The sequence below is a fragment of the Mustela nigripes genome, chromosome 12 (genome assembly GCF_022355385.1).
Source record: "Mustela nigripes isolate SB6536 chromosome 12, MUSNIG.SB6536, whole genome shotgun sequence".
Classification (NCBI taxonomy): domain Eukaryota; kingdom Metazoa; phylum Chordata; class Mammalia; order Carnivora; family Mustelidae; genus Mustela; species Mustela nigripes.
In genome coordinates, this window is record NC_081568.1 from 83,766,612 (window position 1) to 83,791,493 (window position 24,882).

At 40.7% G+C, this 24,882-nt stretch overlaps 1 protein-coding gene across 9 annotated transcripts in view; it reads right to left on the reverse strand.

The window, feature by feature from the left end:
- Positions 1–24,882, reverse strand: part of JAKMIP2 (janus kinase and microtubule interacting protein 2) — a 173,003-nt gene that overhangs the window by 58,326 nt on the left and 89,795 nt on the right. For 8 of the 9 annotated variants that reach the window (XM_059417864.1, XM_059417862.1, XM_059417863.1 and 5 more), the window contains 4 exons: positions 18,299–18,573; positions 7,940–8,437; positions 3,991–4,200; positions 2,113–2,211 (listed from right to left, as the gene is read on the reverse strand). In XM_059417864.1, coding sequence (XP_059273847.1) covers positions 2,113–2,211; positions 3,991–4,200; positions 7,940–8,437; positions 18,299–18,427 — 936 coding nt within the window. In that variant the 5' untranslated portion in view covers positions 18,428–18,573. The remainder of the gene's footprint in view (positions 1–2,112; positions 2,212–3,990; positions 4,201–7,939; positions 8,438–18,298; positions 18,574–24,882) is intronic. The other variant, XM_059417870.1, reaches the window with a different exon arrangement.

Sequence of the window (24,882 nt, forward strand, 5' to 3'; positions counted from 1 at the left end):
AAAAAAAAAAAAAATCAGGATGCAAACATTTAATAAATCTTAATTTACATGTACCTAGTAATATAACTTCAAATATATATATAAAGCAAACTCGACAAAACTAAGAATAGATATGGACAAATCTGTTGGGAGAAGAAGCACACAGAAAAAGTATAAAGATATAGGAGATTTTAAACAAGACTACTAATGAACTTCACTCAAAACCCTTGCAATGATTGCAAAGTATACCTTCTTTTTATGAGAACATGGAATGTTTCTAAAATTGACAGTATGTTACCATCAAAAAGTAGATTTCAACAAGTTTTTAAAGAATGAAATGATACAAAGTATTACTGACTAATATAACATTGCATGTCAACTGTACTTCAACTTAAAAAAAAGAAATAATATGAAGTATATTCTCTGACTACAATGGAATTAAGGTAGAAATCATTAGTAGAGAGATAACTCAAAAATCTCCAAATATTTAGAAGTTAAGCCTTACGGTGCTAAGTAAACCATGGGTTGAAGAAGAAATCATATATTAGAAAAGATTTTGAAATAACAATACATTATGACATAAAAAATGTATGGGATGAAGCTAGTCATGCTTAGAGACTTATATGACTTAAAATGTATATATTTGGAAAAAACAAAATGCTGAAATTATAACTTCTTTGTATCAAGAACTACCATTAAGAATGTACAATGTGGGGCACCTGGGTGGCTCAGTGGGTTAAAACCTTTGGCTCAGGTCATGATCCCAGGATCCTGGGATCCAGCCCCGCATTGGGCTCTCTGCTCAGCAGGGAGCCTACTTCTCCACCCCCCCCCCCCCTGCCCGCCCCCCCCCCTCCTTGTGATCTGTCAAATAAAAAAATAAAATCTTTAAAAAAAAAAAAAAGTACAATGTAAGGCACAGAGCCACAGAGCAGGATTTTTTTTTTTTTTTTTAAGATTTATTTGTGTGTGTGTGTGAGAGAGAGACAGCATGAGAGAGCATGGGGAAAGGGCAGAGCGAGAAAGAGAAGGAATCTCTGGCAGACTCCATGCTGAGGCTGGAGCCTGACACAGGCCCGATCTTAACACCCTGAGATCACGACCTAAGCCGAGACCAAGAGTCAGACATTTAACCGACTGAGCCACCCAGGTGTCCCCAGAGCAGAATATTTTAAATACAAATATACAAAAATGATATAAAGAATTCCTAATATTAATAAGAAAATAAAGGCAACACAAAAGAAAATTTTATGAAAATCAAAGGGCAAATCACACGACACCCCAAAAGCCAAAAGATATTTGATAATTCACTCAACTTCCTTATTATGGAAAGTAAAAATCAAAATCCTACAATCAGAATATTGCTCATACCCACCATACTTACTAAGATGATCAACGATCTGTGCATGTTGGCAAAGCCGGGGAGAAACTGCCAAGTCTCCCACATTGGCGGGAGAATAGGAATACAGGAATGCAATTGTTCTCACAACTGTGGAGACCCAGCAACCAGTACTAAGGCTGACCACATGCACACCCTACAACCCAGTCATTCTGCTCCTTGGTAAGTTCTCAGCAGAAAAGAACACATTTTCTCACCAAAGACATGCAGCAGCACTACTAATATTGAAACTGCTAAGAAACACTATGAATGCCCATTAGTAATCGAAGAGGAAATATACTGTGGTGTATTAACTGAATACAATAGAGTAAGAAAATGAATGAGTGGACACATCTAATACAGTGAGTGACTTCCACAAATGTAATGCTGGGCAAAAAAGCCAAACACAGAAGAGTGTAGGATGCCATTTACGAAACATTTAAAGAATGGTGATGCATGTCTACAGTGACAGAATTCAGTGAGTAGATTAGCTCTGGAAGGATGTGACTAGTAGAATTCCCAAGAGAGGGAGGCTCTGAGGCACTGGTAATCTTCCAGGTACTCATTTGAGTGGTGCTAGTATGGGTGTATTTCTTTGGGCATGTTTATTAAACTGGACCTTTATTATCTGTGTACTTGTCTTTATTGTGTTATATATTGTGTTATATTTCCACAACATCTTATAAATTTTCTTAAACAAAACGCATAAGAAAAATCACCAAATAAATAAACAAGTAATTCTGGGCAGAACTCACCAGTTCATTTCGTTCATCTCCAAGCAGGGTGTTCCTGTCTTCTAATTTTCTTATAGTGGCATTCAATTCAGCTATTCTCTTCTGATTTCTTCTCAAATCCTATGCATGGAAATTAAAATGGGTATTTCTTCCATAACACTTTTCACAAAGTTTGAGAATTCCACTCATAAAAGTAAGAGGTTTGGTTCCTTTCATCTGGCTTATGAGGTGAGAGTAAAATGTTCTGTATTCAGAGAAGAGTAAATATTTACTGTCTTCTAACCCTTGATATTCACTGCTTGGGTTGAAGACCAGGCCTGATTGAAACTGAAAATGAATTCCATGTGGCAGATACTCTCTGGAGCCCTGACTCCTGGCAGGGTGACTGGTAGATGGTTGGATGAGCCTCTCAGATTTGTGATCTCTGAGACTAAGGTCATTCATGATTATGTGAGGTTCAAGGAGCATTTCTTAAGTCATGGCTGCACATTGTTTCCTACAGTTAGGACAAATGTCCTATCATACTTGGCCAAAGAATAGAAGATAGGGCTGGGCTTTGAAAATTCCTACATACTCATGGAGAAAAAGGTCAGAGTGAGAAGGTTGGTATATTACCTTCATGCCTTTGTTGGTACATTTTGCCCAGAGCTACTGGAGTCCCCACTGTCATAATAGCCATGGATCACTTTACACATGGCTCTCATGGACGGATTCCATGATCTAGCATCCATAAGACCATTACAGACTTTCAATTCCATTATCATCTTACACTTTGATACTGCTGTACTGTTGACAAACCAGTTTCCCACACATTGTATCTCCAGATTCATAAAATCCTAGAGGATTTAGCAGAACAGTGAAGATTCAGGGAGGTCATAATTCATTCAAGGTCTTGCAGCTACTATCAATAGATCAATAATTAATATTTATTGAATGCTAACTACGAACCAGACACCATGCTCAACATTTTACAGACCGTTTCTTCCAGACCTCTGACCAGCCATATGGCCCATTAATGCGTCTCTTTTACAGATGAGGAAACTCTGAGCAGGAAAATGATTTGCCTGAGGTCACACGGTAAGTGGAAGATCCAGAATTTGAACTAAAGAGTCTGACTCTAGAGCCCATTCTCTAGACAATTTTGCTGCACTGCAGGTAAATGTCAGGGATAGAACTGAAACTTACATCTGCTAAATCCTGGTTCCGCCACCTACGGGGATATATATATCCTGAATACCAATTCATAAATTATTCATTACTTGGTTCTAAGTACTACTTTGGAACCTATCTCTGTTCCTAAATAATACATTTTCATCTTTTTAGCAGCTACATAATTTGAAAGGTATAAGTTATGAAAGCAAACTATATACAAGCTGATTTCTCTGGCTGCAGTTCTTAAAATAATTTCTCCTATAAAATGATCAAAATCCAGGGTAATAAGTGAGAAGTTCAATCAGACTAGAAGCTTTCAGAGGATGATTTAAACTGTTTAGTTTTTTATATAGTCACACAGTTTGACTCATGTAGATGACAACCGGCTTTGCCAATTTCCAACCCAATGGTTCACCCAAGGGAAAATTACCAGTCTTGGCAAGAGTTTCCCCTAATTTATGACTCTTATAATAGGCTGAAGTTTGCAAAGGTATCACATGGGTAGAAAAATTCTATGAAAGATTTAAAAAGACCTGTAATTCTCTTGTGATCTGCTAATGCAGGGCAGACCACTTTGTTATCTATGGGTTTAGAAAACCCTGTTCCCAAGATACTAGCTGGTTTTATAGGAGGAGGTAGAATTGATTTCTTTGTAGCAAACAGGAAAAGAGCTTAAGTGAAAAGTAAAACTTGGGAGCTAAATAAAAGATGACTCCTGAGTTCTTTGTTCAGCTCAGACAGACTTACAGGGCTGCCGCAGTGCTCAGAGCCGTCTCCTGCTCTTCCCGGAATCTCTCGTTTCGGACTGCTCATGTTACACTCAGCCTCCTTGACCAGAAAGAGCTGTTCATCCAATGCCTCCTTCTGCAGCTGCAGTTTCTGTACATAGCCAGTTTGGGTCTCCAGTTCCTTTTCCAGGGAAAAGATGATCCTGTCCTTGGCTTTAATCTCATCCATCTGAATTAAATGACACCCAGGACAATTTATTTAAAAATGTTGTAAAAAAAAAATGCATTTTTACAATGGTAGGAGTTTAACTTCTTTCCTTTGATTGTTATGGGAAAAAATTATGACTGTACAGGTATACCGAATTTATGAACAAGAGAAGGCAACACTGTGTAATGAAAGGCTACCCTTGGATAATGAGGCATCAAAGAGAGTAAATTTTCTCTCTGGTATATCCTGTGTAGATGCTTTAGCTCAATATATTGTTTGAAATAGTCTAGGTTGGTTGGATTTAGAAAGAAGAGGTTAACTTTAAAATGGGTCATTTGTAAAATAAAACAAAATAAAATGGGTCATTTGTGACAGATACTCAATATTCTATTACAGTGTTTCCCAGGACAATTTTTGATGTTCCTTCCTGTTTGGAGGAATAGCCTCTAAACAGCAGCATGCACTATGGTCATTTTCTGCTGACAAAGCCGTAGACTTTCCAGGAGACTAGTCAGTTCCTAAGGCCAGTATGTTTGCATTCAGGTGGCAAATGTGGAGTGAATTCAGGAGTGAATTTGGAACATTGTTCATGTTAGGTGGATCTTTCCATTGAGCAAAGAGCTAAGGCAACCATTTTATTACCATCAGAGAAAACCATGGTCGGGACAAGAGGAGGAATGGGAAACATCTGGTAATATTAGCCACTGTTTCCCCTCCTATATCTGTGGGACATATTTATGGACCCCAACTCTCACTTCTTTTAAGTCTCAGCATGGTCTCAGAATTATTTGTCAACTAAAGGCCACAAGCATTTGATAACAACTGATCAGGAGCTTCATTGGACTGAAAAATTTGTGCCATTCCTGGTGAGGGCTAGTGAAGTTAATGACTTTAAACAATTTCTGAAGAAAGCATAGCCATCAGGCAAAATCTTTCTTCTCGTTTTATTATATTTCATGAGAATATTTAAAGTGGAGATAGGATAGAGACATTTAATATAAATGATATTATACTGTTCTCTTTATAAAAATGTCCCCTTATTTATAACAAATCACTTTGTGTAAATCTTTCTTTGCTATGTTCCTTATATAAATATGCCTATGTATATATTTGGAACAAAAATTGATGCATAGTCCCATTTTTCCCCAGGTAACTATCTGCAAGATCCTGTCTCTCAGTCACAGGATTACATTTTAGATCAATATTGGAAGGACATGGGGCTAAATTTTGCATGGTCCTGTGATATCAAATGATAACTTGATGAATAGTCAAACACTATCCTTAAATTCCAGAATGAAAGCACTGTTTTTAGTTTCTACCTCCTTGTAGAAGATTTGAATCCAGTGTTTTTCTGAACTAGGTAGTACATTCATTTGTTAGACCTGTCATCTACGATGTCATTTACAGTTTACCATGGTTCCACGCCTCCGTGCTCCTAGTTGGTTCTGATGTACCCTACCTAAATGAACTTGCTGGGAATCACTCCCATACTACCCATATAATCATCTCATCATGGCCACATCCCACATCATAACTAAAATTTATTGATTTTTTACAACATTCAAGGCACTATCCTCAGAACTTTATACACTTTATCTCCTCTTATAACAGTCCTATCACACAAATTTTGTTATCACCATTTTACAGATGATAATTGAGGACCCAAAGGGTTTCCAACTTTGTCATAATCCTATAGTTAATAAGTAGTGAAACCAGATTTTAAGTTCAGTCTTCTGACCCCAAAGCCCATTCTAACAGGCTATGCAGTAATGATCCCAACATTACCCTTCCCCTTCTAGCACTTTCCAAAGTAGTTTTCTTTAGAATATCCAGTAATCAGTGTCGACGAGTCTCTATTGCATAGTGATTTTAAGCATAGACTCAGGCTTCAGAATACTGAAAATCTTCCAAAATTCTAGTTTTTAGATGGGAAGGGGTGTCTACTAGAATTCCCTGGATAAATTTTCTAAACAGAATGGCTTTCATTTCTCTCCCTTCCAGTTCCAAAAAAATGGATCTGGGTGTAAGGATAGTAACAGAACAAGAAGAAAAAGTAAGTACATCTGCACTACTGAAAAACTTCCCATGTTATTCTGTTTGCACCCAGTTTTTTAACCACTCTTAAGGTTGCTTAGATTTTACATTGTTACTAAGAGAGAATGCATCGTCTCCTTTAGCAGTATGCTGGTGAAAGGAAGTCAGAGAAGAAACTACAGATCAACAAGTGAATATACTTCCAGATTTTATATCGAAAACCATCGACAAACACAAATAGGTGTACAGCATCCTTTTCATTTTCCCACCTGCTGACTCCAGACATAGTCCTGGTTCTTTCTTCATCAACTGTTGTCATTTCAAAAACCAAAGGCAAGGCAGAGACCAAAGTTTCTGCACTGTGTTTGGTTGCTATTGTCAACCAGGGCAATAGAATGAATTGCAAAGAATTTGGAAAGTGTGGCAAAGGTAACATTTTACGGTCACCCTATATTGTAGTACAAAGAAAACGACACATTTAGCTTTCAAAATATTCTATGGTAACCACTTTTACTTAAAATCGAGATCCTAGAGATATGGTCGAAGGAACATAACTGGAGTTCTTACAAAATAATTGCTTAGAATTGGCGGACACAAAAGGGAAGTGTAGTTTTCCTAAGAAAATATTATTATTTTTAAAGATTTTAAAGTACTCTCTTGGGGCTTAAATTCACAACCCTGAGATCAAGAGTTGTATGCTCCACCTAACGAGTCAGCCAGGCGGCCAGAAAGTATTATTGTTGGAGAAGCATAAAGTGCATTCTAACAGATGAGGGGTAATTTGATAAGACAGGACTAAGATACAACTAATGCTAAACATTCTGAGTATAGACGCATGTAAATGTTTCTTCTAAAATAATGGGACGTGGTCAACTTAGGACATTATGGATTTCAAATAATTGAAATAAAATAATATAATGAATAAATGAAATAATGAATAATGAAATAAAATAAATAATATAATGAATAATGAAATAAAACAAATAATTACATTTGTTTTATTTTCAGGTATAGTGAGAGACCAATGTGGTTTTTGGCCATACGTATTAAAAAGAAAGATTCAACTCTATAGGCTTGAAATAAGTCTTGGAAATTGGCAATAGCAAAAAAAGTACTTAGGAACAGTTTAAAAATTATAGTGGCCACTGTTTTGAATGGCTCTTATTTATTTTGAGAAAGAAGATCTGTTTTAAAAATGACCAGAGTTCTTATGGCTCTATTTCTTGTTTTCAGACACAGTTCCTGGAAAGAAGACAGGTGAATCACTCAGGATGCTCTCAGCGGCTGCCATTTCAGATACCTTGAAAGCCACAGAAACTTTCCCCACTCCTGTAAAAAGCCAGTGGCATTTTATAAATAGAAAGCTCACAAAACATGTTGATTTTAGAAGAGCTCATAATTTAGAATATTTTTATAGACATTCAAGAAAATAGGAGTCATTGAAAAGATACTCTCCATATATGGCTGAAAGAAGCCAGTTGTTATGAGAAAGGTGATTCCCATGTTTTCTACATTTTACAATTCCAATTTTGGCTTGTCTTATCAATCCATTTATCTACTTACCTACCTACCTACAGACTTATCTTGTATTTTGGTCAGTGCTAAACAGGAGGTGAGCACTATTTATAATCCGCTCATGAGATACACCCGTAGAAGCATACCCATGGCATTCTAAAACCTGGGGAGAGAATGGTTGTGCGCCGACGTGCTGCCCTGGGTTACTGACCAGCCTCCGAATGTCCCGCTCTGATTCCCACTTGATCTTGGAGATGGCTTCCTGGTGGGACTGGTGCTCACTCCTAAGGTCGCCAGCCTTGATCTTATCTGCCTGGATCATATTGCTTAGAGCCTCGTCCACCTGCTTCTTGGCAGTTTTCAGGTCCGCAATTTCCTGTAAGAGCTTAAGGCGCTCGGCATCAAACAGCTTCCGGGCCTCCTCCCGGGCCTCAATGGTGAGCGCTGTCCTTACTTTGTCACTGCTGCCGTCCCGGAGAGCACACAGGGCCGACTTGAGCCTCTGGATCTCTCCATCCCGCAGCTTCACTGTCCTTGACATTTCTTGCTCATGCTGCTTGATGAGATTCTCCCTCACAGCCTGCAGCTCCTTCATCTTCTCCTCATGGAGCTTGGCTTTGAGTTCCGTCACCAGGACCGTGTGCTTGCGCTGCTCCAGCTCACGGATCCTCTTTGCTTCTTGAGTCTTCTCTCTTTCAAGCTTAGACACCTAAGGGCAGAGAGGCGAAAGGATGAAACTGGTGAGCCTCAAAGGGAAGGTGGGCTCTTGAGCAGGCCCGTAGCTCAGAGGCCTGGGCTCTCCCAATTCCTCACCTTTTCTTGTCCAGTCACTGAGTGCTCAGAGGGAAGGGAACCACAGGCCCCAGAGCTAGGAAGACAGTATAGGAAGGAGGAGATACCTGGAGATGCTTGTATTATTTGGTGCAGACAGTATCTGAGGTTTGGGGCCCTCACTATCCATCTGTGGTCTGCAGATAACCAACACAGGCATCGCCCAGAAGCTTGTCAGAAATGCAGAATCCAGGGCTCCTCTCCAGACCTACAACCAGGACGTGCATTTTAACAAGTCCCCAGGTGATCGTATGCACATTAAAATTAGGGCACAGTGCTATAACGGTTTTCACCTTGGTGGGGAGAAGTTCAGAACAGATCACCTGCAGAGCTTTTTAGAACACATCCCTGGCTAGGTGTAAGCTGATACATGTGTGCATCTTAGGACAGTTCAGAGCTCAGAATTATCATTAGACTAATAAAGTAGTGCCCAAAGTGATATTATAAATATTTCTCCTATTTCCCCCTTCTGTTTTGGCTGCTGTAATGGAGAAATAAAACCAACTGATATATCTTCAACCTCACCTTTTTTCTATGGCAACTTGGTTCTACCAGCAAACATTATGCATAAACACACACTAGCCCCAAACACTGTGGTTCATTGGGCCACCTCTCTGTTCAAGGGGTCTGGTGGCTGTTACTTCTGCATGCTCCACGGCTGTCCCTTTGTGTCCTTCCCTGCCCCACTCAGCAACCTCTCCTGCTCCCCCAACCAACTAACCGTCCAAGCAGTTTAATAAAGTATTCCTTCTAACATTTAGACCTTTCAGGTATTTTGGTTAACAAAATCTTCTGTTTTGCTTCACTTCCGTTGATAATGTGGGTCTCCTTATAGATTAGCCATGGCACTACCTTAAACTGGCTGAGTCTGGCTCTGATTCAGTAGATTGGGAGGTGGAGGGGGGGGGACCTGGCATGTGTGGCTTAGAGAAGCCTCTCAGCAAATGTTCTTTACTATCGTCTTCCTCCCCCTCTTCGTCTGTACTGTCTTTGTTCCTCTGCCTCTGTCGTGTACCACAGAATTACACTCTCTCTCTCCACACACACACACAGTAACCTGGAAAAAAGGAAGAATTAGGGAACCCTGGGAGTAATATCCGGTTCAGTGAAATTGGGTCTCTGCCATTTGCAAAATAGGAAAGTTTCATGAAAAAATCATAAAGAGCCTCTCCAGTTAAAAAATGTTAAGATTCAAACTCCTTACTCAGATTGTTGTAATTATAATGGAAAGCGTGTGAATTTTACTTACCTTAATAGTACCTACCTTTGGCTAGAACTGGATTTTCTAAGTCCACATGGCAATTTATGAATATTTTATTTTAAAGGCATAGCAATTATTACCACATTGGATATCCTAAAAGAACTCAGGGCACAAGGAGACTTGGGAAAATAAATAGCCAGGCATCCTTCAATGACTGTCTTTGATCTTGCCTCCACTTTCGGCCAGGGTCCCTTCCTAGTCACTTATTATTACATATGCTCTAGACCTGTGCTGCCCAATACAGTGATCACTGGCTACACAGAGTACTTAGAATATACCAAATCTGAACCAAGACTTACTCTAAATGAAAATACACACCAGAATGTAAAAACCTCAGCAATAATTTTTATATTGATTACAAGTTAAAATTATAATATTTTGGATGAATTAAATACAGTATGTTATTAAAACTAATGATTTCGTTTTTACATTTTATAATTGTGGTTACAAGAAATTTAAAAATCACATACATGCCTTGCATTTGTGGACTGTTTGTATTTCTCCTGGACAGCTTTGCTCTAGGGTTCTTGTGTGTTGAATGAGGCAGGCTTTCATGATGGTGATATTTCTCCTAGTAAACCCCAGTATTTTTTTTTAAGATTTTTTTTTTTGAGAGAACAAGCATGGGGGAGGGTTAGGGTAGTGGGGGAGCGAGCGAGAGTCCCAAATAGACTCCACAGAGTATGGAGCCAACCCTGGGCTCAATCTTACCATCCCGAGATCACCACCTGAGCCAAAACCAAGAGGCAGATGCTTAACCAACTGTACCACCCAAGTGCCCCAGGAAAGCCCGTTCTGACCCAATTTATGTGCTCAAAAATCACCCAGGGCGGCTCCTTTATGTTGCTGAATAAAACCCCAACATCTCAGCTTCACCTTTCCTGCTCTCAGAAGATTTGGTTGGACCCTCCCAGCTCCTGTTTCTGTTTCTCACTCTACCTCTCCTCACCTGTCCCAAATTATAGGTACTGCTTCATTTTGTGATCTTGTCATTTCTCTCAAATTATAAACACTAATCTTTTGTGTCTAGACTGGAGATGAATGAAAAAAAAAATGAAAATACACGTGTATGAAAAATATATTCCAGTCTGAAGATAAAAACAAATACAAACAAACACTGGCTTTCTTGTCCATCACTTGAAGGAATCCACAGAACCCAAAGAAAACTCAAAGGCATTGATTGATTACATTTGGCATTTTTCATGTCTGTTTATTTTGGTTGCCATGGAAACTGGCATTTTTGCAGGATTTCTAGGTATGACTTGTTTCTTAAGCTTGGGAGAAGTGTTTCACTATGAAGCAGACACAAAGGATGTGACTGACATTCAGGAAGGAAAAAAGCCAATTAAAATTTTTATAGTAAAATCACTTTCTGAAAATTATTTGCAGCTCAGACTGTACCAGTAAGAAAATAGAATTTACTATCTTACTGTAAATCGTACACAAAAAGAGAAAAAAATACTTAGAAGAAGAATCAATTTTGATAAGTGCTGTTGGATCACATAATAGCATTTATTGAGGGCTTACTGTGAGTTATACAGCTTCCTAAAGACTTCACACACATTACTGCATTTAACCCTGGCAGCTCTGTGATGTAGGTGGTATCTGTGTCATCCGAATGTCAGATGAGAAAAGTGAGGACGAGTCTCTGCACAAGCACAGTGTGAAGAAGGCTGCTTAGCACCCAGCGTGGGCCAGCAGCTAGGTATGGGTTGGGTCCCAGACCTCCCTATGCGCTTGAAATAAATAAATAAATAAATAAATAAATAAATAAATAAATTATTATTCATTTCATTTCAGTTCAATTCAGTTTAATTTGGGAGAAAGAAAGAGTGCACATGCACCAGCTGGGGGAGGGGCAGAGGAAGAGGGAGAAGCTGACTCCTTGATGTGTGGAGAGCGCAACTTGGGGCTCTTGAGGGGCTCGATCTCACAACCCTGAGATCATGACCTGAGCCAAAACCAAGAGTTGGGTTCAACCAACTAAGTCACCCAGGTACCTCCTTCCTGTTAATTCTGAAACCTCTGGCAAACTGTTCTCTTCCCCAGCCTCCATTTTCTTATGTGTTAACTGGGATTCGGGGTCTCGTTCTCATATGGTGAGGGCTGACTTAGATAATGTATTAAAAGTCCTTCGGAAAGACTGGAACACCTGGGAGATTAATAATTATTAATACATGGTTAAATAGTATAGTATTAATTTTGATGAATATTGTTGATGCCATATTGGTATCATTATATAATGCAATGCTGTATTAATACCAATGACATAAATATAAGAACCCATATTATCAGGATAAGACTAACATGACTATTACTATATTATTAAGACCATAATAACTGTTCTCCTAACAGAAACCTTGAAAACAAAGGTAAAATTGGGTCTCCTGGAGATATCTTGAGTTCCCTGGCATTGGTGGCATCTAATTTTAACTTGGAAGATACTCAGATTATGTGTATGCAGGAGTGGGGTGTGGGATAGGACAGAGTAAGGGGATGAGCAGTGAACAGGCTTTGAAAGATATAGATTCCAAATTCCTTCTCCCCTGGAGGTTTTATGGAAGAAAAAAGTCACCAGGAAAATTTAATCCTCCTGGGGAGACCTTACACTGTGTCAGAAGGAGAAACATTCTGACTACTACCCCACCCTGCCTCACATGGTATTTTCCTTTCTAGTCTGGCCTTTGAAAGCCAGTGTAAATTCTGCCCAGATAACGATGGTCATGTCTGAACTTTAATGTGACCTTAGAAATCTAGGATGAAAAACTGGATGGCCTGATCCAAGGTGAGGAAGTTGAGAGGTTATCTAGGCAAGACAAGCTAACATGAGCTTGGGTGTGGATTATCTGCACTGGATGTTCCAGGATATCTAAACTCACAGTAGGCAGGGAGGCTCATGGGCACTTAGTAACTCGCAGTCAGAAGATATGAAGCTGACCTATAGAAGTTTGTTTATAAGGGAAATTTTATAAAACCCGTAGAGGTACAAAGGCTTCTATTTTTTCATTTCTTACTTTTAGACACAGGCTTTCTGAACGCAAAACTAAAGGTACATAAAACAAGAAACGCTGCATCCCAAATTGGGGCGCTGAGCATGGAGGCTTTGGAGCAGTCATTTGAGGACAAGGATTGGCTGATTCCCTGGGAGTTCTAGAGGAGTTCAGATACTCAGCATTACCCAGGTCATTTGGGAATTTCCATCTTAGCTCCTCTACTCCCTATGTCATCGGGAGCACATCAGTTAAACCATTCGAACTCATTTTCTTTCTCCATGAAACTGGAATAGTAATCACACCTTGCTTTCCTCCCAGATAATGAAAAAATAGAAGCCTTTGTACCTACAATGAAGGCTGTCTCTGAGGGAAAGGAGGGAGCCCTTGGGAATAGGTGGGTGGGTTCCACATCTCACAGCAATCCCTAGTGAGCTCACACACCCCTGGGCTGCAGATCATTGCCTCACGCTGTTGACAGGAGAGACAGAGGAAAACACTAAAGTCTAATGGCTCAGAAAGCCATTAAAAAGCCCCCCCCCCCCAAAAAAAAGACAGACCTGGGTGGAAATCTTTTCTTTGCCTGAGCCTGGAGTTTTCCATCTAAATAAATACTGTAACTGTATTTCTGCCATGGGATTGTTGGGAAGTTTTTAAAAGGGAACATGAAAATGTATTCCATAAGCAGTATCGAGCATTTCCGGCATGCCAGGCAGCATTCAAAGCTCGGAAGGCACCTTCCTTAGGGGATCCCTTAGGAAGACATGGTCTCTTACGCATAACAAGCTTACATATTACTGGAGACAGGCAGGGGGCGGTTTGGCTGTGGGCAATGCATAAGCAAAAGAACAAAATCACTTCAGGCAGTACAAAGTTCTATGCTAAAGATGGAGCAGGGTGATGTGATAGAGTAAATGGATGTCAGAGCATTACTTGGACCAGGTGGTCAGAGTGGGGCTGACACCTGCGGGTCCTAAGTGCTATCTCAGTGCAGGAAGAGCCAGAGCACACGGCTGCCTTCCCTGACCAATCCCTACCATTTTGGAGGGACCGTAGCACCTCTCTGCTGCCCACAATCCATTCATTTTAGAGATGGGAAAATGCAGGCTCAGAAATGACAAGGACACGTGGCCCAGAGGCCCCACTGTGTGTTCTTTCCTCTCCACCCCATGGTTCCATCTTCTTGGGTGTTGTACTTGAAGTTCAGTCAGAATGACCTGCTTACCTGCTTATTACTATCGGTGCTTGGAAAATCTTTCAGACAAATTTCTATTCATTAGATGTTGATTATGTCTAGTCTTTTTGTTTCATTTCCCTCCAGTGGAAATGCAGACCTATGAGAGAAGGATTCAGGTATGTTCATACCCCCACCCCCAACACTTCGTTTCTTTCTTTGAAATTTGGTTAACAGTGGAGAGTAAACTTCTGATATTCTCTCTCCCTTTGCCTAATGCTTCCAGTTTTTTCAAGATCTTCACATTTTTAAAGAGCACAGGAAGTACAAGACATGGAAACAACCTAAGTCCATCAGTGGATGAATGGATAAAGAAAAAGTGTACATATTATATACATATACAGGCTATATAATATATATATATATGATATGTACACAGACATACACAATGGAATATCATTAAGCCATTAAAAAGAAGGACATCCTGCCATTAGCAACAACAGAGATGGACCTTGAGAGTATTTTCTAGGTGAAATAAGTCAGAGACAGATAAACAAATACCATGTGATCTCACTTACATGCAGAATCTAGAAAACTTGAACCTACAAATACAGAGAAGAGATGGGTGGTTGTCAGAGACAGAGGGGGAGTTAGGAGTATGAGAAATGGGTGAAGGGGATCAAAAGGGACAAATTCCTAGTTATAAGATGAGTAAGTTCTGGGAATGTAATGTACAGCATGGTGACTATAATTAACAATACTGTATTATATTTTTGAAAGTTGTGGAGATCTGACAAGGAAAAAATTGTACAACTGTGAGATGATGAATGTTGAATAAACTTATTGTTGTAATCATTTTCTAATACATGCATATGTCAAATCATTACACTGTATACCTAAAATGAATATTATATATATCAATCATATCTCAGTAAAACTAGGGAAAATATATCACAAAAAGGAAAACAAGACCGTAAACTCTAGAGGAGAGGCAAAGGGAGTGGAAGAACTAGCTCTGCCACCTCCTAACATGTGACTCTGGGTGAATTATTTAACTTCACTGAATCTGTTTCCTCATCTGTAAAATGGGGATAACAATGCCCACTTATGATTAAATCATAATACTTAAAAAAAAAGATTTTATTATTTATTTGAGAGAGAGAGCATGAATGGGAGAAGGGAAAAGGGGGAGAGATAGGGACAAGCAGTCTCTGCTGTGAGCACAGATCCCACCATAGGGCTTGATCCCACGACCGATATCAGGACCTTGAGATGAAACCAAGAATTGGATGCTTAAACAACTGAGCCATCCAGGTGCCCCTTGACTCATAATACTTAACATGCTTGACACAAACTAGCCACTCAGGACCAACACACACACATATACATTCTTATGAAGCAGATACTGCTATTTTCCCATTTGATGGACCAGGAAAGGAAAACACTGAGGGATTTTTATAACCTGCTCAGGGTCACTCAGGTGGTACATGAAAGAGGTGTGATTATGTCAGGATTGAATGTGCTTATTACAGTGTGTGATAGATAGTAAACATTCAATAAAGTGCAGCTATTTTTGTAATCACTTTAAAGCATTTATGACTCTGCTCTGTCGGCAGTGTGTCCTGTAAATGTCAAGGGGTGATGTATCTTTCTGGAAAAATGACTAATGCTCCACCATTTCAAAGGTTTCCACTCTTTAGCACATTTCCCAATAGCTGAACTGTCGTTTTATCATCATAGCTTAGGAGCCAAAGTGAGAATATGAATTCACATCTTGGAATTCTTTATATTCTCTCTCTTAAAACCTGGACTTTTAGAAACACAATCATTTTTATGATTATAAATTGCTTTATAACTTGCTTGCCCTCTAAATTCCCTTTGCTCTTTGGGGAAGGCTGCTGACAGGCAGTGGGGTTTTGTTTTAGTCCCTGTGCTGGGATTGCAATTAACTGCCACGGAGAGGGAGATGGGCGGCGGGGTGAAGACAGCAGAAAGAAGGCTAAAGACAGTGCTTTTATGTGTGAGGCTGACTTTCCCCGCTCTTGTCAGTGGAAAGGGGAGATGACGCTTGATCTGCTGACTTAGAGACTAGGCCTTGGATAAACAGGGAACCCTGTCCATGCTCAAGAGTCACCCCTTTTAAAAGTGTTGAATGTGTGGAAAATTGGCAGTGTAGGGTCTGCAGGACCTCTGCCTTTCTGAAACCTCTTGAGTTTGCTCTCTTTAAATCATCATCAGTTTATAGTTACCAGTCTCCAGACCGACAGGCTTCTCCCTATGAATGTAGTTTGTCATCCTGTCGTTACTACAATTAAAGGAGTCTGCCTCCCTTGAAATGTTACGCTGCCCCAGGGAAAGTTAAAACCAATGAAATGTTTTTAGACCGTGATACCTGGATGGAATCTTGAGAGCGCTGTGTTTGCCAATGCGAAGGCAAAGAACCACCTCTGTGGGGACTGCCTGGACCGTCTGCTAGAATTCCAAGTCCTGGCTCTCAATGTGCCTGCTTTAGCAAAATCCACAGATTGTGGGCCCAAAGGTCTCAATTTTTAATAAGTTCCCCCAGGTTATTCTAACGCACAGTGAAGTTTGAGAGATACAGATATGGAGAAAGAGATTCAGTCATCTGAATTACAAATCGAGATACTGAGACACTTAAATTTGTCCCCGAGGAGGGATAAACACAATGCCTTGGTCTTCTGACTCTCAAACAAATGTTTTTATTTTGTTTTGTTCTGTTTGTCTGCTTTTATGATATCAAATTCTTTTTAGCTTCATGGTAAAAGACTTCCTCCATAAATTTTACACTGAGGTCTGGTTATCCAAGGTTTTTAAGGCTTAGCTGAGACAGGAGGCAAAGGGTTCTGGCAGATCCAAGCTTTATTATTGCTGAACCCAGGAGAAATAGATTTTTAGGAAAATAAATGATTAGGATTTAATAGTAATGTCAAGGAAGAAGAGACAGATTAAAAAAAATGATAGGATATCAGTTTTTGATCGATAGCTTGATCAGGAACATTTATTTTTGTTACTATACAAAGAGTTATCTAAATAGGGCAACTTTGTGCTGACACGGCCATCTCTGGTTTGCAGGGAGCAGAAATGTCTTATGTGTGTCAGATATTTGAAAATGCTTTCCTATTCATGATCCCCTATTTGATATCCACATCACTCTGGAGAAGTAAGTGTTAGCATATCCAACTATGAGATGAGATTCAGAGAAGTAAAGAGACTTCCCTAAGCCCAATTAGTAACTGACTCTCATGTGGAGCATATTAGAAAATTTTACTACAAATAACTGTTTTTTACCATGTGAGGAATCTCTCTGAGCACTTGATAGGAATTTTCTCATTTAATCATCACAACGGCTTTTTATAATTCTCTAATTTGACCCTCATCACAGTAACAAGTTACTGATGAAGAAGCTAAGGTATAAGGAAATGAATCACTTTTCATTCATTCCTCTACTCATTCAACAAACCTGTGATAAGCTTCTCAGTTCTAGACATTTATTTAAGCTGTAGGGATACAGAGGTCTGGTAAGACTCTGCTTTCGTGGAGGTGACACTGGACAATAGAAATAAGCACTAAACAAGGAAATGGATAAATACATAAATCACTATGAAATGAATCAAAATAGACTGTGGGAGTAACTGGACATGGCAAGTATTATGTCTTGGACACTGGGGCAGATGAAAGGTACTGGGGCTGACACCCGGAAAAGGTATACGGCTGCCTGGGAAAAGGGGGTAAAGCCCCTAAATGCGATCAGCCTAACTTTTAATCCAGCAAAGAGGATGGAACAGAGTCATCTGGGGGCGAGGAGGGGGAAGCAGTGGGAGAGGAGTCAAAGAGAAGTGGAAGAAACATCCTGTAATAGTAGGGAAAATCCTTTGACTTTGAGAAAGGTAGAGAGCCACAGACGGTTTTAAACAGGGCAGTGACCTGAAGTGATGTACTTTAGAAAGCTTGGTCTATACCAAAGCGGGGAGATCCCATTCAGGGCACAGTGGAACTTGGCCAGGGTCATACAAGTGATGGGCAGGTAGTGGGGTTGCAGGTAGTCTCAATGTTTAGATCTGGTTTTCTGAGCCAGCCTTCCTAAGGAGGCAGACATCAGTCTTACCAGCCTGCTATCCTCACCTTCTATGAACCCTGTGCTCAAGGGCCTCCTGCCACACACAAGAGAATCTCCATAAGGACAGGGGTTGTTGCTCTCCCCAGCAACCGGCAGAGGAGCCACTGGGGCAGGGCAGCAGGCAGAGCAAGGCCAGAGCCCTTCTCAGGGCTGTGACCCTACGTGGCCTCACTCACCTTGGACTTCTCTTGATGCAGCTCTATCTGGATATCTGTGAGCTTGGTCCTGAGATCTTCATTGGCAGCTTGAAGGGCGACGATGAGCGCTTCGGGCTTCTCGCCCTTATTTCGCCCTTTCTTAGACATTGTTCCTTTCTGAAGGGAGTCTTGTTTGTAAATGCCTTTCAAACAGGTGCTGCCATGTTACTGCTTTGTATCGTGGGTGCGATGTTTTCAGCATCTACTGCGTGGTGCTCCTTGGTAAGGTCTCCTCAGGTGCTGCCCTAGAAGCCCTGGGAAGAGGCAGAGACGGTGATTATGGCTGTGGCAGGGGCCTGTGCTAAGGGCCAGGCAGGGTCTCTTAGCCTGAAGTACTTGTATAATCCTGCTCCTGAGGGATCCTGCCCCCAGATCCTCTCATCCACTTGGCACATGAATTTAGAGCCATCTTTCAAAAGATGTGGTCTGGTCCTATCAATGCCCTGCTCAAAATCCTCCAAAGACCTGTAAGTATTTGAATATATTTTTCACATCTGAGTGCATTTTAGGTCTAAACCTGCCTATTCCCCTAGCTTATCTCCTCCATTTCACTCACTTACTCTCCAGTCCTAAGAAATCCCCTTTCTGGGGTGCCTGAGGTAGCTAAGTCAGTTAAGCGTGTGACTCTTGATTTCCACTCAGGTCATGATCTCAGAGTTGTAAGGTTGAGCCCCACCGCCACATCAGGTTCCATGCCCAGTGTGGAGATTCTATTTCTCCCTCTCCCTTCAGTTCTCATTCTAAAAGGGAAAACAAAACAAAACAAAAACAAAAAACAAAACCTTTATTTATTTATCTATTTATTTATTTTTAAGTAGGCTTCATGCTCAGTGCGGAGCCCAATGTGGGGGTTGAACTCATGGCCTGAGATCAAGACCAGAGCTGAGATCAAGAGTCGGTGGCTTATCTGACTGAGCCACCAAGGCACCCCGGAAATGCTCTTTCATTTTGTGATTCTTGCTCACTTCCCATAAAGACTTTCCCCACCCTGTTCATTTCTCTCCATGCTCAGCCCAGCCTCCGCACGAGAGTTCCCTTGTGTTCTCATTCCCACACCCTCAGACACATACATGTTAGTTTGGCTAAATTTTATGACCTTTCAGGTCTCAGCTTCCATATCAGTTCCTCCTGGAAGAACCTCTAGATTATTACATGCCATCATTATTTAATGATGGTCACACCTCCATGAATCTATAAACTCTGTGAGGGCAGGAATACATTATTCCTATTTATAACTTGCTTCTCAGATTCCATCTTAAGACCTGCAATATACCAGTTACTTAACTGGTATTTGTGAAAGGAAGTCAACTATGTGATGACTATGTGTTGCCCTATAGAAAGTCCACAGTTTAAGAAAATCCCATATACAGGGGCGCCTGGGTGGCCCAGTGGGTTAAGCCACTGCCTTCGGCTCAGGTCATGATCTCAGGGTCCTGGGATCGAGTCCCGCATGGGGCTCTCTGCTCAGCAGGGAGCCTGCTTCCTCCTCTCTCTCTCTGCCCGCCTCTCTGCCTACTTGTGATCTCTGTCTGTCAAATAAATAAATAAAATAAATTTAAAAAAAAAGAAAATCCCATATACAAAGAGCGAGAATTATACAATGGATAAACTATGGAGGGGATTAATTGTACTGCATTAACTGAGTGACTCATTTACTCCATTCAGTCAATATTGTTAGAGTTCTGTCTTTATGCTGTGGGAGGTACACTATGTTGAAATTGAAAATAAGAGTCCCGAGACAATAAATAAATAATAAAACCTTTATGTCTCTATCTACCTATCTTCATCGTTATCATTATCATCACCATCACCTATCTGATAACTGCCTTTAAAAAAATAAATACTACTTGTTTCAGAGTAGACAAGGACTCCTCCCTCCAATGTGGTGACTAAGGAATCTCCTTGAAGATGGTGGCATTGCCTGGAACTTGAGGAGTAGGATGTTAACAGATGTAGAAACAGATGAGGCATCCTGAGTGAATGAAATGTAGGTGCCGAGATACAGGGAAAACACACACACAGAGCAAGTATTTTGTGGGGAAAGAGGAGGCCTGATCAATTAACCCAGAATATAGTTGATGGGCACTAATGCTGGAAAGGTTGCCTGGAAATGACAGATTGAGGAAGACCTGGAACACGAACCTTAAGATTTTGGAATCTCCCCCCAACCCCTCGTAAGCAGTCAGTAAGTTGCTGAAGTTCTTGGCAGGTGGATACCCTAACAGGGAAATGCTTTGGTGTGGTTATTCTGGTGGCAGAGTGGGGAGAAACTGGGGACATGGAAGCTGCACAGAAGGCTACTGAACTTGCCAAGGTGAAAGATGATACAGCCTTAAATAGAACAGTACCAACAAGAGAAAAAAAAAAGAGGGATGTGTCTTAATTTACAAATTCTTAAATGTGGGGCACCTGGGTCACTCAGTGGGTTAAGCCTCTGCTTTCGGCTCAGGTCATGATCTCAGGGTCCCAGGATCGAGTCCCACATCAGGCTCTCTGCTCAGCGGGGACCCTGCTTCCTCCTCTCTCTCTGCCTGCCTCTCTGCCTACTTGTGATCTCTCTGTCAGATAAATAAATAAAATCTTAAAAAAAAAAAAAAACAACAAATTCTTAAATGCTTCACAGGAACGAGGAGGTCAGAAAAATATGGATACTAAACTGTTAAGGTCAATGTGAAAAACATGACAAGATACTAGAGAAAGTTTCTCACACAACCTTTTAGAAAATTGGTTACTGTGTACAGGGAGGTGCTTCAGTCCAAAACTAAGGGGAATTCCTACTGGTCACCCATATGCTCCAGCAGCTGCTGTTCTCTCAAGCCCCCTGGTATTCAGCCTGGAGGACCATGCTGGGATCCTGGGCTTTGTGCCATCCCCACATGAGCACCGGGGCCATGCCCTTTGCAGTGTGACCCTAGGGGAAGGGATAGGAAGAGGTTAGGAGGTAAGGAGGACCAGTCTATCTCCAGAAGTCATGGAACTGTTCACCACATTCTACCCAAGCTGGATGTTGGAGTCGTTCTTCACGCATATTTTACAAATGTTACCAGATTACTGAAGTACATAGCTAGGAGATGTCGAAGGGGCTACCATTCTTTGTTTCTAGAAGTGAAATGAATTAACAAGGATTTATCAGATTTTTATGACCAATACCACTAGGCACAAAGATAAATGAGACAGTGTTTAATTTCAAGCAGGTGCTAGGGGAATGAACTCACATGTTTTTGTTTAACAGGTTTCTCTTCCTCTTGCTGATCTCTAAATGTTGCTGGTCCCCTGGGCTCCCCAAAGCTCTCTACACTGGCTTCACCTAGAGGGTTATGACTCCCCATTTTAGATCCATAGACCTGACCATTCCCCAAACCGCAATTCAAATATTCAACATCTTACTTACCAAATCTATTTGGATATCTGACTGGTGTATCAAACATAACTTAACATGGATGTCTTTATTACTAGGCCGTCATAGCCTCATTCTCTCCAGGTTTTCCCATATCAGTAAATGCACCATCGTGGGCCCAGTTGTTCCAGATCTAAGCTAAGAAGCCCTCCTTTCGGGGCACCTGGGTGGCTCAGTGGGTTAAGCCTCTGCCTTCGGCTCAGGTCATGATCTCAGGGTCCTGGGATGGAGCAACACATAGGGTTCTCTGCTCAACAGGGAGCCTGCTTCCCCCTCTCTGCCTGCCTCTCTGCTTGCTTGTGATCTCTCTCTCTCTCTCTCTCTCTCTGTCAAATAAATAAATAAAATCTTAAAAAGAAGAAGAAGAAGAAGAAGAAGCCCTCCTTTCTTATTTCCATCATTCCTCTTCTCTAGTCCACTAGGGGTCCTGTTTGTTTTTCCTATAAAATATAATTCCCGGGGCGCTTGGGCAGCTCAGTGGGTTAAAGCCTCTGCCTTCAGCTCAGGTCAAGATCCCAGGGTCCCGGGATCGAGCCCCGCATCAGGCTCTCTGCTCAGCGGGGAGCCTGCTTCCTCCTCTCTCTGCCTGCCTCTCTGCCTACTTGTGATCTCTGTCTGTCAAATAAATAAATAAATAAATAAAATCTTTAAAAATATATATAATTCCCTTTGTTCGACTTCTCTCAACCCCCTACAGTGCTTTCAGAACATAGAGAAAGGAGGAATTTGAGAAAAACTTCAGTCACTTCATAGCTTTGTGGTCTTCCTGGATGAAGAAAGGGCTTTTCTGATTAGAGATACAGGAATGGCAGAGAGAGTGACTGAGAAGTACTGGAAGTCACAAATTTGCCAGATGCATTTAGAGAAGGTTGGTAAAAGGGAGAAGACAAACTGGATTAGATTGCATAGGTCCCTGCGTGACTGACGGTTAGATTTCACTGATAATGATTAGATTTCATTATGTAGAAAGGAAGCATTTGGACATAAGTGTAATGACAAGAGCTCAGAGTGACAGAGCTTGACATTGGACTAAGCACACTTGACATACTGCTCTCATTTCATGCTCCCTAAAAATAGGGGGGAACGAGTCACAGAAAGATGAAGTAACTAGCCTGAAATGACAGGTCATAGTCAGTGAGGCCTTCATGCCAGACTGGGATCCAGGCTGTGATGCCCAGGTTTGCACTGTCCCATGTTTGCATTTCAGAGAGGTAGCTTAGGCAATGTGATGGATGGTGAGTTCCCAGGGAGAGTCATATATCCCAGGGAGAATATGGTAGATAGAAAGCAGGAAATCAGGCTTCCTCATTAGTCCAGGTGGGCAGAAGACAACACTGAAGCTACCCATGGCCAGAAGGATGAAAAAGAACGTGGCAACTCTGACACATGGAGACTTTGACTCAATCATGTCTTCCTTTTAAACATTATTACTGGCTTAAACATTCTTCTCTGCCATGGTAAATAATGAGTACCAGCTTTCTTGCTGGTATTGCTTGTGGCAAAAATGTGCAATGCCATAGTCAAATTTTACATTTTAATCTGTAATCCTTTCTCCAAAAATATAATACTATGTGCCTGACTTCATGTATTTTTTGTCTGGGAATTATTTTTAACTTAGTCACATACGGGCTAGGGAAAACAAGAGGGTTAAAAAACTAGAAACATGTTCAAGACAGAAAAAAAAAATCACAGAAAGTTACTGATAGCGTCAGCTCATGGATACTGTAAGCTGAGCATCCATTCATAAGGATGATCTTTACATCCTCCTGGTGAAGGCGAACTTTGAGAAGCCTTTTCTGGCAATCTCACAATTCTCATGTAAAATTTTACTACCGTGCTTCAGTCACCCTGTGCTGCTGCTTCCCCCCTCCAACCCTTTTGGACAGCTTCACTGAGATAAAATTCACATATAAAATTTGCCCTTAAAAAAAAAAGTGTATTAATTCAGTAGTGTTAGCATATTCTCACTATTGTACAATTGTCACAGAAATAAATTTCAGAACTTCTTATCACCCCAAAAATAGACCCTATACCTGTTAGCAGCCATTCCCTATTCCTCATCAAACTCTCACAGCCCTAGGCAACTACTAATCTATTTTTTGTCTCTATGGATTTGTCTATCTTGAACATTTTTTATCAAATGGAATCATACAATATGTGACTGGCTTTCATTCACTGTAGTAGAATAATGGTCAAGATTCATTCATATTATAGCATATACAGATATTTCATTTCTTTTCACTGCTGCATAATATTCCACTGTATGGCTAAAACTGCATTTCATTTATCCAGCCATCGCATGAAGGACAAGTGTGCTGCCTCTGCTTAAGTGGCCTGAGGTAAGCCTTCCAAAGAAGCTACCAGCCAGAAGACCTCTACAAGACAAAAAGTCTCACTGTGCATTCATGAACCTGACACAGTAAAACAAATGCTTTTTTTTTTTTTTTTTTTAAAGAGAGAGAGAGAACATAAAAGAGAGCATAAACGTATCACTCCAAGCAGATGGAATGTTTCTGGACCACTCCAGGAGCTTGTGCAATGACAACGTCTGACCCAGCAGGTGATCTGAATTCAGGAGGAATAGAAGCCTTGTTCACTGAAGGGCCAATCCTCTTAAAGGTATCAGATAATTAAGAGATAACCTCTCAGGAATCCTTGCATTTTAAAACATGGATCACTGTTTGAGAGTAAACCTTAATATAGAAGTGGATTATTGGGGGTGCCTGGGTAGCTCAGTGGGTTAAAGCCTCTGCCTTCAGCTCAGGTCATGATCCCAGAGTCCTGGGATCGAGCCCCACATCTGGCTCTCTGCTCCGCGGGGAGCCTGCTTCCTCCTCTCTCTCTCTCTGCCTGCCTCTCTGCCTACTTGTGATCTCTGTCTGTCAAATAAATAAAATATTAAAAAAAAAAGAAGTGGATTATTGATGCAAGAATTATAGTCATCATTCATTCATTCACTCATTCAAACATTTAGAAGAAATATTAAGTAGTGTTTGGGAGTAGATCTTACCAAATCTTTGGTATGGTTTGCTAAAATCTCCTGGTAAGTTTTAGCAATTCTAGAGCTCCATCTCTTTAGATTTTGATTTAGTAGTTGATTCTGATTCTGATTTAGTAGTGATTCTGATGCCAGACCATTTTTGAGAATTTCAGGTTAGGAGAATGG